This window comes from Stegodyphus dumicola, chromosome 3 (assembly GCF_044657685.1).
Source record: "Stegodyphus dumicola isolate Sdum_Otavi_A_Nest chromosome 3, ASM4465768v1".
Classification (NCBI taxonomy): Eukaryota; Metazoa; Arthropoda; class Arachnida; order Araneae; family Eresidae; genus Stegodyphus; species Stegodyphus dumicola.
In genome coordinates this window covers 116,503,594-116,517,422 of record NC_140770.1, presented here as the reverse complement: position 1 = coordinate 116,517,422, position 13,829 = coordinate 116,503,594, and the positions used below count along the sequence as shown (strand labels likewise).

Sequence of the window (13,829 nt, the reverse complement as noted above, 5' to 3'; positions counted from 1 at the left end):
AACATTTTCCAATATTGCAAGATAAAATGATTTTATTTCTCAGATAGTTTCACAAATAAACTCACAAAATAAAGAACGCTTTTTTAAATTTTTAATTTGCAATATGTTAGATGCTTTATTGAAGATTTGCAATAATATCGTTCTGATTTTCATTTTATCCAAGATTGCCATTATGTTTCACTGATGAGCAACTTGCTAATTATTAGTCCAATGTAGAGTCCTCCTGTTTTCTCATAAAATCGCCTTTGTAAATTTAGAGTTTAATTTAGCAAAACATTTTCCACCTAAGTGGTAAAATGTCTTCGTAAAGGATTCCCTAAAGAAATCTGCCTTGTATTTATGTTGCATTTAGGGATATTTTCAAAAACACATGCTGCTGATTGTTATTTTTAATAGGTGAACAAAAGAAATATTTTTTTTAAGAAAGAATATAACTTAACTGCAAGCTATATCTTATTCCTAGATAGCGAAGCTTGATTACAAACTCAATTTTTAAAATACATTTAATTATCTTTATACTTTAAAAAATGCCTTGTCTGGTAATTGTAAATGCATAAATCACTTGTTTTTTAAAACTAAGTGATCCACTCTAAGTTGAATAATTACAAATAGCATAATGTGAACGATTAATGAAGCTAGAACTGCCAGTTTATTCTTATGTAATTAATAAAAATTTCATTGTTTCAGCATCCTAGTATCTTTCTTCTCCCATAATAAAGCTCACATTTAAGCTTTAGAAAATAATCATATTTCTTTCAATTACCATCCCTCAGTCGAAACTAATGAATAAGAGTTTTTATACATAAAAAAGGTGTTTTACTGGGTATTCGGATAGAAAAAAATTTCTCGAAAAATCTGAGTTGTTAATATATTTTTGGATAACATGCTGAGAGGAATTCATTAATAATAGTAATATGTAAAGCCATGAAACAGGTAAACTCAAAACGTCCTTGGAAGGATCAAAATCATGATCGATTCAGTTATTTCAATAACGCAAAGCTGCGAGGGCTACCTGCCTATGAGGAAGGATGCCTTCGTGGACGACATTCTGAGGGAAACTAGCATATTATACAGGGGGAAAACCAACCATGCAGCCGGTCAGTTCGTTTGTGATTGAGTCCAAACCAGGTTGAGCTGCCAGTATTCAGAGGTGTATCTTTACCACTGATGAGACTTGATCACAATCATGAATCTTCAAACTTATTCACCTAGACATGCTGTCAATTTACCTTACAAGGGCAAAAAAAAAAAAAAAAAAAAAAAAAAATCATTCCTTATATTCTCTACTACTTGCACCACCACAGGACGCAAGGTAAACCAGTAAGTCTTTATAAATGTACTAGCACGACAGCATTATATGAATTGTTGGGCATTTTAACTTCGAAAATTAGATAGAATAGTATTTGAAAATTAATATTATGTTAAATTATTTTTAAGTTTGTTTGCAAACTGATCGTGGCCTTTCCAATTCAAAAAAATTTCGAATCATATCTAGATGCTAGATATATCATTAAAACATTTACTTGATTTGGCCACCCACTGAACTTACACGTTGACCATTTAAATAGAGCACTACCAAATGGCACATTGAAAATGATCATATTCATCTCAGTGAGATGGATATGATTCCCATCTCTTTTCTGTTTCGCATCTTTCTTGGAAACAAATCTACCTCTGTAGTAGATTAATGTATAGCCAGACGAGCGGTAAAGTCGCTGAATAGTCGCAGAATACCGATTTCTGACTTAAGTTCGATTCTAAGAGAACGGGCTGGCTGCATGGGCGTTTTCAAATTTTTTCCGCATATATAACATATATACGAGCAGTTTCTTTAAAAAGTCCTGGGGCCCACCAGCGGCCGAGCGGTAAAGTCGCTGAACACTGGTAGTTCGGTCCAAGGTTCAAATCCCGCGAACGGGGCTGGCTGCATGGGTGTTTTCATGGTTTTCACCATGTGTAACGTGTATACGAGCCAGTTTCCCTTAAGTCCTCCACGAAGCCATCCCTTCCCTTAGGTAAATAGCCTTTGAGGCTTTGCCGTAATTAAATAACGTAACCTTTAAAAAGTCCTCCACAAAGAGACCCTCCTCTTAGGCAGACAGCTCTAGTATGCTTTGATGTAGTCAAATAAGCCAAAACATTCTCTTGGCGAAAAAGCAAGATTGCATTTATCATGAATAATTTCTAATGCAAAAGTTATACTTGTTACTAAGGAAAGAATTTATTTTTATGTAAAATTCAGATTGCTTGAATTTTAATAATTCTCAGAAACGATACACAAATAACAAGAAACTAAAAAAACATTCATAATTAATTAGGATATATAAACAATGTAATCATTAAGCATATTTTTAGTAAGAAAGAATATTTTGTAATAAATAAATGAAAAATATATTTAATATTAAAGAATCCTCTATATATCTCTACAAAGTATAAAAATTACAAATATTTTCCAAGGTGCATGTGTATATGTACCTGATAAAAATATTTACATTGTTTATTATTCTAGCGATATTTTTAACTAGGTGCATATTTTCCGTGAGGCATTTTCCGGAGATTTTTTTTCCCGATATACATTTTCAGGATATTTTCTTGGCATTCGTTTTACTCAAGTGGTTAAATTAAAGTGTTATTTTGTATGCTGTGAAACCTAACTAGAATTTATTTTCATTCCATAGTTGCTTCACATAAATTTTCGAATTCATGTAATATTCAGTTTCATAATTGCACTATCATTTTGAGATTTACTATACTTTTCAGTTTTTTTTTTATTAAATGTCATCTACAACTACTTTCAATAAAATACTGATATATAATGGGAAATATAACATACACGCGCACACATCCTCACAAACATACATCACCATATGTATACACAGTGTTTTGTATGTGTGTTTACACACATATATATATAGAGAGTTTACATACAAAACAGTTTTAATAATTCCTACGAAAAATGTGATAAATTTTCACGAAATAAACTGCTTAAATTTATATATATATATATATTGCGCTTTCCATAGTTTAACATAGATGAAGTTTTTAAAGTCTGAATTTAAATAATGATATTGTGTTTATATGTACTGTAATTACTGACGAAAGGATGTTTCTGAATTTAAAGCCAGGGTAGCTTAAATTACTAACAGACGGCAAATACACAACTTGAAATCAGAGTCTTTGGAAGAAGCAATAAATTTAGAATTTATGGCAGCTCCATTTCTCGTCATAGTTAACAAAATGAAAGAACTGAGAAAGATCAGAGTTATAGATAGGGGATGCTTTTTTGTCCTTGCACAAAGGTAATAGTCTCTCATATAAAGTAGAAAATGTAAAGGTGGTAAGCTTTTAGTTCAGTACCCCCTGGAGGTATATTTACGTTGAAGTCAACTCTGAGATTCCACTATTAGGTGTTTTCTTTGAAAAGGGTAATATCTTTTTCAGCACATAACCAGAAATAAGAGTTTATGTTTTCATTACTTAATCTTCAAAGGTGTATAATTTGGAGCATCTGCTCGGAAAACTGTTAACTTATTTTTCATCATTCATGAAAAGAATACACACCTGAGTAAATGTCTTAAAGAAATAATATCGTTAACAATTTTGCTACAAAGAATTTTTTTTTTTTTTTTTTTGGTTTCTATTAACATCTTGATAATGCACGTAGTATATAAATACTTGCATTGTAACTCATATATAGCTAATTACAAGGAAATTGCATTGTAGCTCGAAAATACATTTATTTTCTCAAGAAGCTCCTTTGACCAAGCTATTTACTTGTTTTCTACCCCCAAAGTGATTTTACTCTATAAAAGCTGAACTGCCTGATCTCATTCATCAGCCACTTCATCTATTCTGCTGTTGAGTTATGCGATATACATGCATACATACGTACGGACATACGTCACGCTAGAACTAGTCATAAGTCCAAATGTAAAATTTCAACATTTTATGTTAAGTTATGCGACATACGTACGTGTAAACGTCATGATGGAACTATTCAAAATGGAAATTTCCTTTCAAATATGAAAATCGAAATGTTTCGTGATTACAATATTTTATTTATTTCTCACAAGTCAAAACGGTGTCATAAATAACTAACTACTTATAAATTTATGATGCAATCTAAAGAATTATTTAAATCTAACACTTTAAACTGAAATAAGCTTATAATATTTGAAAATTAAATATAAACATAATACTAAAATAAGTTGCGAATAATTTGTATTCGAAAAATTGGAACACGAGAGAAAAAAATTCTCACAAATTCCCTTTGTATATTAAAAAGTATTTCCTCAGAAAATAAGGATAAAAAAATGCAAGATTAATTTTTCACCACTATCGAAGCAATTCCTTAAAGAAACTGGAAATTCAAAGCATTTTACATAGTTTCTCTTTCTGATGTATATTAACTAACTTTCTGTATTCGGCACATATCTTGATTTAAGGTATGAGTAATATACAACATACGTGTTAGTGTGTAAATTATAAAGTATCCAAATAGGAGATAAAATACTATTTTAGCAACCAGTCTCATGACGAAGATACCATAGGGAGAAAAACTAATTTCACTTGCTAAATTCAACGGAGGGGAGAATTAGCTTAATTATATCCACATGGTAAGGGGGGCCCGCTTTTGAATGAGTAAAAATGCTCACCATTTCTGCGACAGACCTGGTAAGAAAATACGATTATTTTTACGTCGTTTCCTGAAAAAACCCTTAACGCTCGCGGGGTTAATGGAATTTTTGAAGAAATGTGGAGAAGTGGTAGTAAATAATGATGACATGATAGTAGTTTTTCATTGTAATGCCACAATCATCAATCAACTAATACATGGAAAAATCTGTTGTGCAGTTGTGTTATAAATCCAGAAGTTATTACTACCAGTACTGAAGAAAGTGAGAGAGAGTTTATTGAGAATGAAAAAATTTCTATTGTCAATTTAGTGGAAATTCTTGACATGGCAATTACAGGACTTAAAGAATGGAACTTGGTAACAGAAAAGGAAGGGTAATTATTATTGAAACAAGATTAAGCATTTTGAACAGTTCCAGATTATTTCATTAAAGTTTCTCAAATTTTAAAATAATATTAATAAAATCCTTGAAGGGGTTAATTTATTTGATATATGTGAGAATTATCTTATTCAGTTTTCTTTAAACACAGTTTCTCGTTCAATAAGTGTTAGAAATTAGCAAACCAATATAAAAATATCTGTTTATGTTTATCTGTTTAAATACATTTGAAGATATACTTTTAGAATAATAATATTTGTGGTGTGGTTTTAATTTGAATTGATATTCATTATATTTCCTAAAACTGTGTTTTGTGTATAAAAAGAATTAGCAATATTATTCAATTGCAGCTGCTAAACAAGGCATATATTTTAGAGTGAAAACCATGGTAATTTGTCCATTTTTCTGTAGTAAAGTATATTCTTCACATTAGGACTTATTTCTTTTTATAATCATTTTTTCCCATAACTTTTTAAAACAATTTCTAAGGAAACTTTTTGATTTTTTTTAACTTCTGGCTGATTAAAGACTTCTAGACCTAATTTTTTTTAAAAATTTCTTTTCCACTTAAATGCCATTTTGCTTAATAAACATTTTTTACCCTCAAGAATGATGTACAGTTGAAGTCTTTTCTGTACATGTAGTCTTATTAAAGAGCAGTAAACTGAAATTAAAATAGTTCAATTCTGAGGATAGATGAAGTTATTCTCTATTTTTACGGTGTTTAACTTCTTGATTTAGAAACAGTCTTTGCCAGTGACATTTTCTATTAATTATCATTGATTACATTTTGGATATATTGTTAGTTGATTGATTGCAGTTTGCATATACTATTAATAGAACTCTTTTTTTATATCCAATTTTACATATATTGATCGTGTGGAAAAAGAAGAAATCATTACTTCTAGACAACTTCTGTTTTGAAACCAGGAAAAATCAGTTTCATGTAAATGAAATGTAAAATAGATTGTAAAAGAAAACAACTACGCAAGAATGAAATTTCCTTTTTTTGTTAAGTAACTCCCCCCCCCCCGAAAAAAATAATATTAATAGTTAAGTAATTAATTAATAATTTTTTAATGACTTATTGTTCATTTTTGTTGTAAAATTACACTGTAAACCAAATGCAATTTTACCTGATGATAATTAATTGAAAGAAATTAAAAAGTTAAAATTTTTTATTATTTGATCATTGTATATAATATGATATCCATAAGAAATTTTATTAATGGAAAAGATTTTAATAAGGTTTATGGATATTAATCATAATCAATTTTTATTGTGTTATAGATGCTATTGATTCCATTATAATAAATAGATCACTGCTTATTGAACTAAAGGCAATTTGTTTGTTTAATTTCTTTATATCTAATTTCTCCTGATTTGATTGTGGTTTAAAAAATTTTGCATTTTAAAAAATAGTTTGCATTGTTTTCAGTATGCATTTATGGACATTGTAACGACATTTAATGACCGTTGTGAAAAATGTCAAATTATGTTATAAATTATGTCAAATTATGTTAAGTACCAAAGATGTTTTAATTTATTTTAATAAAATATTAAACTTTTGTGTTTATAAAAAGTATGGAATAACTATAGCTTATAAAATGGGGAAATGATTAAAATACAGTCAAAAGTCTTTAATCCGGACGCCCATAATCCGGACCTCAACGCTACAAACTTTCTGTGCATGTGCATATGCGTTTACACATGTGCGTTTAATGTATAACGGACAGTATAAGCTAAGCTAAAATTATCTAATTATCTATTTCAGTTAATGTTGCAGATTGCGTTGTTCCTTAATCTTCTAACTGGATCCGGCTTATTATTTTTTGCAGACTCTTAGAGCAATTATATAAAAGTAAGCTTGAACTTTCAATAATGTCAAAAAGAATTTACGATTCTGGAGCTGCCAAAGGATCTACAAAGCGAAAGCATGTTTTGATGTCCATCAAACAAAAATTGGAATTGCTGCAAAAAATTGATAAAGGCACATATCCTTTGTTTCTCTAACCACTCCGAAATCTGTTTATCGATTTCACGCTGCTCTGCGGGGAAGGGGGGAAACATTGCTGCGCGCAATGAACTGGAAGTTGATCTGTCACCACTATCCTTATCTTCAGGGCAGATGTTTTTATTTTATTTGGCTTATAATTCCTTGCTAAATGTAGTATTTCATCTCAATGTACTCCATCTTTGATATGATTTAAATCAAATTCCTGGTCATTATAAATATCACGAATACACATCAAATAGTTTTCTGGTTGCAATTTTCTAATTTCGACTATGCGTAATCTATGCTTTATGCATGCGCGCGTTGAAAGAAATGTTTAATAAAGTAAACAAATAAATATTAAGCTTTTTTTTTTTGTAAATTTTGTAACCCTTTAGATCATAATTGCTCTTTATTTCAGAAATTACGGTTTCATATTTTTAATTTTATAATTTCTGCACGCCATCTTACCAGATTTAAATTGATGATCTATAATCCGGAATCGCCAAAGTCCTGACGAGTCCGGATTAAAGACTTTTGACTGTATTCTGACTCTTAAGTAAATGTAGTCCTACAAAGAATCCACGGCATTCAAATTGTTGTTACTAGTATTTTTATGAGATTAATGTACAGTGACTATTTTGTGTGTTATTTAAAAGATATTCACTGAAGACTTATATTATTACTTTTATCAGGGACCCCTTGTGGCATGTTTAGTTGCACTTCTAAGATTAATGGAAGACCAGCATTACAATCGCTTGTGGGAAAAATTTGGCAACATACGGCAACGACGTGACAGGAGGCAATTAAAAGACTTTTTACTAAGTGTATTTTTTGTTTTCTTGGACTTTGTCAAGAAAGACATATTTCCATCTGATTGGATAATTATGCGAATGCTAACAAACCAGTAATTATTTTTTCTAAATATTAGTTTTGAATATAAATGCTATTGTTATCTCTTATAATGAGTGTAATTAATTCATACAATCTTCATTTAGTGTTATTCTCTGTGCTCTTCAAGAATTTTCTCAACCATTAACAGTTGATTTCTTGGATGGAATTGCATTTGACGAACAAGTAAAAACCATTTTGTTACACAGTTAATTTAAAATTAGCAAGATATTGAATATTGATCATTGATGGAATATGTTAACCCTTTGAGCGGCTAGGGTTTTCACTAAGAAAGCACAAATTTCCCAAAACTATTATGAGAACAACTTATTTTTTTTATTTTAATGTAAAACCTCTCCTGGTATTTCATACCTGGATTTGTGTACTTTTGATATATTACCTTAATTTCTTTGAAATATTTTAATATGCATATATTTATATATATATTCTTATAGATATCACAAAAATATTCTAGGCTGTATATATACGGCCTTGCCGCTTAGAGGGTTAATGTGCATGATCTCTTTACAATCTATGATACAATTATCTTTTCTAAAATATTCATGTTGAATTTCACTGCATTTCTATAAAAAAAAATTTTTTCAGTCATTAATACATACATTTGGCTGTTTTTCATATCTTCTGTAATGATCTCCATAATACATATAGTCAGTAAAATCAGTGGTATCTTCTGAATAGGTTGGTTTTAGTATCTTAAACAAAACTAACAAACAAAAGTGTCATGTAAGGGGCAGATCTGGGCTTCATAGCAAATATAACACGTTTTTGACAGCTACTATTTTACAGCTTAGGCCATATTAACTTATGCATTGCTTTAATGAAGGTGCCAAGAAAAGAAACATGGATTTCAGAGATTTCCTTCAGATATTATCTCATAATTTCATCAAAACTGGTACATGAAATCGCCGAACTAATTGAACTGTTCTGTTCCTAGGATCTTGGGTTATGTGCTGCATTCCCATAATAAAGTAAGGGGAAAATCATAACCTTATCAGCTATTGGACAACTTTTGCTTTCCTCCTGTAAATAAGAATTTTTAAGGTTGTTGTTATAAGGGGAAACTTAAACAGCAATCTTGGAGTTAAAATATTGCAGACCCTTCTAGAGAAATAGCAAGTTATCACTACATCTTGAATAGCTCATGAATTACAGAAGATTTAAATAACTCTTTTACTTGCTTCCATTTTGAACATAAGGCAAACTTATATTACAGACAAGATTTTCATAAATTATTCATTTGGATATTTTAAATTAACAGAGCACAGTTAAATTCGAACATTGAGAACATAGTTTAAGACCATATATTGAATAGAATAAGCTGGCTGATATATTTTACCAACACATATTTATGGAATATAATTTTTAAATAGGGTTGTTTAAAATACTAACACTAAGACATGACTGTCTGAAGCTGTCTTAATTAAAGATTCAAACCCTCAGCTTAAATACACACAAACATAGAAATCAACTTTCAAACAAGCTGGCTGCCTGGTTTTCATGATTTTTCCCATGTGTAATGTGAATACAAGACACTTTTTCAGAGAAACTTCCTTCATAAAGGCATTTCTGCTCTAAGACATATAGCCTTCATGTGGTTTATCATATTCAAATAATCAACCAACCTAAATCATGTACAATTTCTAAATTAAGAAAATCAGAACTCACTGAAGCCTAGTATAGTTATTCATACCAAAGGAATATGATAGATACAGGGCCGATGGCTGAGTTGCCAGTGTCACTCACTTAATTTTTACTTTTTATCAGAGTTGATAGGAAAGATTAGAAGTTCTAGTGTTAAAATTTTGGTTGATGTAAAACTAGCAGTATTTCCTCAGAGGAGGAAAACCTTTTAAATTTTCAAAATTATTTTACAAGAAGAATTTTAATATAACAAAAAACATAAGAGAAATAATAATAATGTGAAAATAAATATAACACTAATGATCATCTGTTATATGTTACTAATGATTTAAATTCAGGTCTTGACAAATCACAATTTGACTTCTAAAAATGTGTTTATTCTAAATCTTATGTTTACATAAAAATATATTTTCGTATGGAGTCTTTGATGATAATTAGAGGCTCTTTCAAATGTAAGCAATAATTTGCTTAAGAATTATTATGTAGTAAAGGCCGTGAAATGTATTTGGACACAAACCACCTTCATTATTCTTTTTATTTTTTGCATTTGCTACATGCAGAAAAGAAAATAATTATCTTGTATTCTAATAAATTGTCATTGTTTAATATTTATGCAGTAGAAAAAAGTATGTTTTACTTATTTTTTTAATCTATTATTTGACATACTCAGAAGTACTGAATATATGTATGATGCACAAATTTGAAATAAGCAAAATAAATTTTATTGCATATAAAATGAAGTTTAAAATAGAAGACAATAAAATGGGAAATGTAAAAATTTAGTCTTGCTGGTTAAAAAAAAAAAAAATTTTTTTTTTTAAACTTAATCCTTAATCTTTTGCTTTACTGCTTTTGTGCTGCGGTCAAATCTTCAAAAATGCTTGTCAGTGCTTAAGCTAAGATCAGATGCCAACAGGTGTTCTACAGCATTGCCAAGTATAGTAAACTATTATGAAGTGGTGTAGTTGTATTTTTTTTTTTTTTTTTAAGTTTCTGTATTTTAAAAGATATCTATTACTAGTAAATTTTGTAAGAGTGTATGAAATGCAAGTTATTTGACCAAAATAGGAGGTAAAATTAAACTTGATCTGATTGTCTCATCTTCAGAATCTCATTTCTATTAAGGTTTTAAAGAAATACCTAGTTGACATCATAGAGTTATATGTAAAGCAATAAAATATTCAGAACATATTGAATGTTTCTTTCAATGGATCAAGGCAACATAAATTCCACATTAAAGACAGTTCCTTGGTGATTTCAAATATTCTTCTAAAATAAGAGAATTCTGAAACATGGTAGAAATCTGTGTCAAGTTTGTCCGTAATCATAAGTAAACTCATTTCTTTCATTTTCTCAGTGATTTCCAAAAAGACTGTGGATACCTCGTTAATCTTATTTGGTTTCTTCCAGTTTTATTTTTTGCTTATTTTTAAAATTATATGCTTACAAAGGGAGCAATTTTGATGAAAAAACCTGGATTGTGAATGAGGAAATGCTGCAGAGGATTTTTGATAATACAGAGTATCATGCTCAAGTGCTTCTGGATGTTAGTAGAAGATATATCTTACATTTTGTGTTATGAAAGTCACTGCATTCCCGTGCTGGTACAATTCCATATGTAAATTATTATAAACCATGTCATCTTTCAACATAGGTTGTTACATGTAAAATAGATATTTTGCACATAATCAGACATCAAATTTTATGTAGAAAGTAGTTCTGCATACAATATACAAATTGTATGCAGAACTACTTTCTACATAGAATTTGAAATATGATTATTTGGGAGTGAGCACTATATAGTGAAACATTGTACATTTCTAATGTCAGTAATTAGTATATCATTATCCTGTTTCCAATTGCTGAATCTTAAATCTTAAGAGATGTCTTTGAGGAAAAAGTATTTGTTAAGATTCAAGGCTCGGAAGACTGTCCTTTTAGAGGTTTATATTTGGTAAGGAAACAGTCATTCTTATACTTTTTTTATTGTGTCCATAGTAACAGAATCTTCTTAAAAAGTTTAAGGAAAAAAGTGGATAATAATCAGTTATTCTCTTTTTAGTTATGGAGCAGTTATTTTTCCCTTGCTGTATCTTTTTTAACGCAACCTGCACTGCAATTAGAAACATTTTCTGATGTTAAAAAGGAGAAAATAATTGAAAAGTAAGTTGTTGCTCTGAAATACACAATAATGAGTTTTTATTAGTTAAGTGGTGTGCTTTTGTAATTAGAATTTATACTTAATGTGAAAAAAAGATTCAGCAAAAAGTTATTAGTAATTTAAAATTACTGTTCTTTCCCAGAGTGTTATTTATAGCAGGGATTACTGATGCATACTTTGCTGCATAAAATCAATATATAATATGCTAAAACAAATAATTTTTTTTCAGGTATGGTGATATGAGGGTCCTTATGGGATTTCAGATATTATCTATGTGGGATAAATTAGGTAATTTTCTATGTAGCTTCCTATATATATATGTGTGTGTATGTGTCTTAATTTGTTAGTAATATTGTAGGAAACACTTTCACATGAAATATTTGATTTAATTTTTACTATTTCAACTATACAAATTATATCTTTTTATGTTTGTACTCCTGAAAGTTCATATTTCTTAATAATTGATTTTTATTGTTATTAAATAAGAACAGTTGGATTTAACCCTGATGTAAGCTATAATCATTTGGTTTTGCTTTAATTTCTGTCTGTTATTTTACTAATATGAAATTATTGTAAGCATTCATAAAAGTAAAGTGTATTGATTTGATTGAAAACAAAAATATAAATTCAGAAAAGAATATCACCTTGTTTTGATGTTTGATCTGAGGTGTTGTAGATGAAAACTGAATTTAAGTTAGGCTGATAGCCATCTTAAAATTTGCCATAGTAAATAATTTAATCTTATCCTAAAACATACTTAATTTAAATTTAGAATAAAAAATTGTGTGTTTTAATAACATCCCTTTCAAAAGTAGATTTTGATCCTCTGAAATTAAATCATAATTCTTTCTTTAATTTTTTTCTTTTTATCTTCAACAGTTAAAGTATAATTTTTATTCTTTATAGGGGATCATAAAATCTTTTTTATACCTGCTATGGTTGGTCCATTTTTGGAAGTTACCTTAGTGCCTGAAGTTGATTTGAGAAAAGCAACTCTTCCAATATTTTTTGATATGATGGACTGTGAACAAAAAGTTCGAGGGAATTTTAAACAGGTATTTTGATGGATAGTTAGCATTTTACTGAGTAAATATAAAAAATATATTAAAAAAAGTTAAAATTTTTTAAAATTTATGTTTCAGTTATATAGTTACATGTAATATAAACTCAGTTGCATAAAAGTATATACTCATTAGCAGAGAAAATTGCATAAGTTGAAGTAATTTTAAGTGTGGCAAACATACTTAGTATCAACGGGACAGGCTATGTCGAGGCTATGTGGTGGGACAAATGTATCAACAGGACAGGAAGAAATGGGTAGGGTGCCAGTACTACATCTTTGATTTTACAGTACAGCCCAGCTGTATTTACAGATATTATCTATGTGCTCCATTCTAGTTTTGATGAAGAAAACCCCAAGTAATGGATATTAGGATCTCTTATCCTTCTTTCTCTACCACCAAACCTTTCGAGAGTACTTTTGACTCAGCAGTATTGCTCATGCATTTTCAGGATTTGAACCTGGGCCCAATAATATAGCAGACAGCATTGGTATCACTGTATTAATCAGTCTGTATATCCTACACTGTAGCATGAGAAACTGCTGACATAGCATTCTTGTGCTATTGTCTAAGATCATTAATGGTAACAATTTTTATATTTGAATTAGAAGACTGAATACAAATTGTTTGAATACAAATTGCAAATCTATATTTTCAATTTGTATTCAAACTGATCTTCATCTTTCAATGCAGCTGTAATACAAATATGAATACAGCTGTATTCATATTTGTATACAAAAAATGTGTTACAGCTGAATAGCTGTATTCATATTTGCAATTTGTATTCAACTGTATCTTCATCTTTTATTGTTTTTGACCAAAATATAATAGGTAAACAAGTTAGAAAGATTGATGACAAAAACTTGTGAAGAGACTAAGTTGCAAAATGTTTCAACTCTGAGAAGTTAGAGAATAACTGTATGAGATTTTAGGAAAATTCATATGAATGGATTTTAAAAGCATATGAATCTGACATGTAGAGGTGAATGATGACAGGTCTTAATTGCCATCAAAGAATAGAAAAAAGAAGTAAATTTTTATTCTCA

General features: G+C 29.4%; 1 protein-coding gene across 2 annotated transcripts in view; it reads left to right on the top strand.

Annotated features, from left to right (window-relative positions):
* Positions 1–13,829, top strand: part of spg (dedicator of cytokinesis spg) — a 267,982-nt gene that overhangs the window by 175,095 nt on the left and 79,058 nt on the right. For both annotated transcript variants that reach the window (XM_035372971.2, XM_085813220.1), the window contains 5 exons: positions 7,704–7,915; positions 8,007–8,085; positions 11,624–11,724; positions 11,952–12,010; positions 12,629–12,777. In XM_035372971.2, the coding sequence (XP_035228862.2) occupies positions 7,704–7,915; positions 8,007–8,085; positions 11,624–11,724; positions 11,952–12,010; positions 12,629–12,777 (600 nt within the window). The remainder of the gene's footprint in view (positions 1–7,703; positions 7,916–8,006; positions 8,086–11,623; positions 11,725–11,951; positions 12,011–12,628; positions 12,778–13,829) is intronic.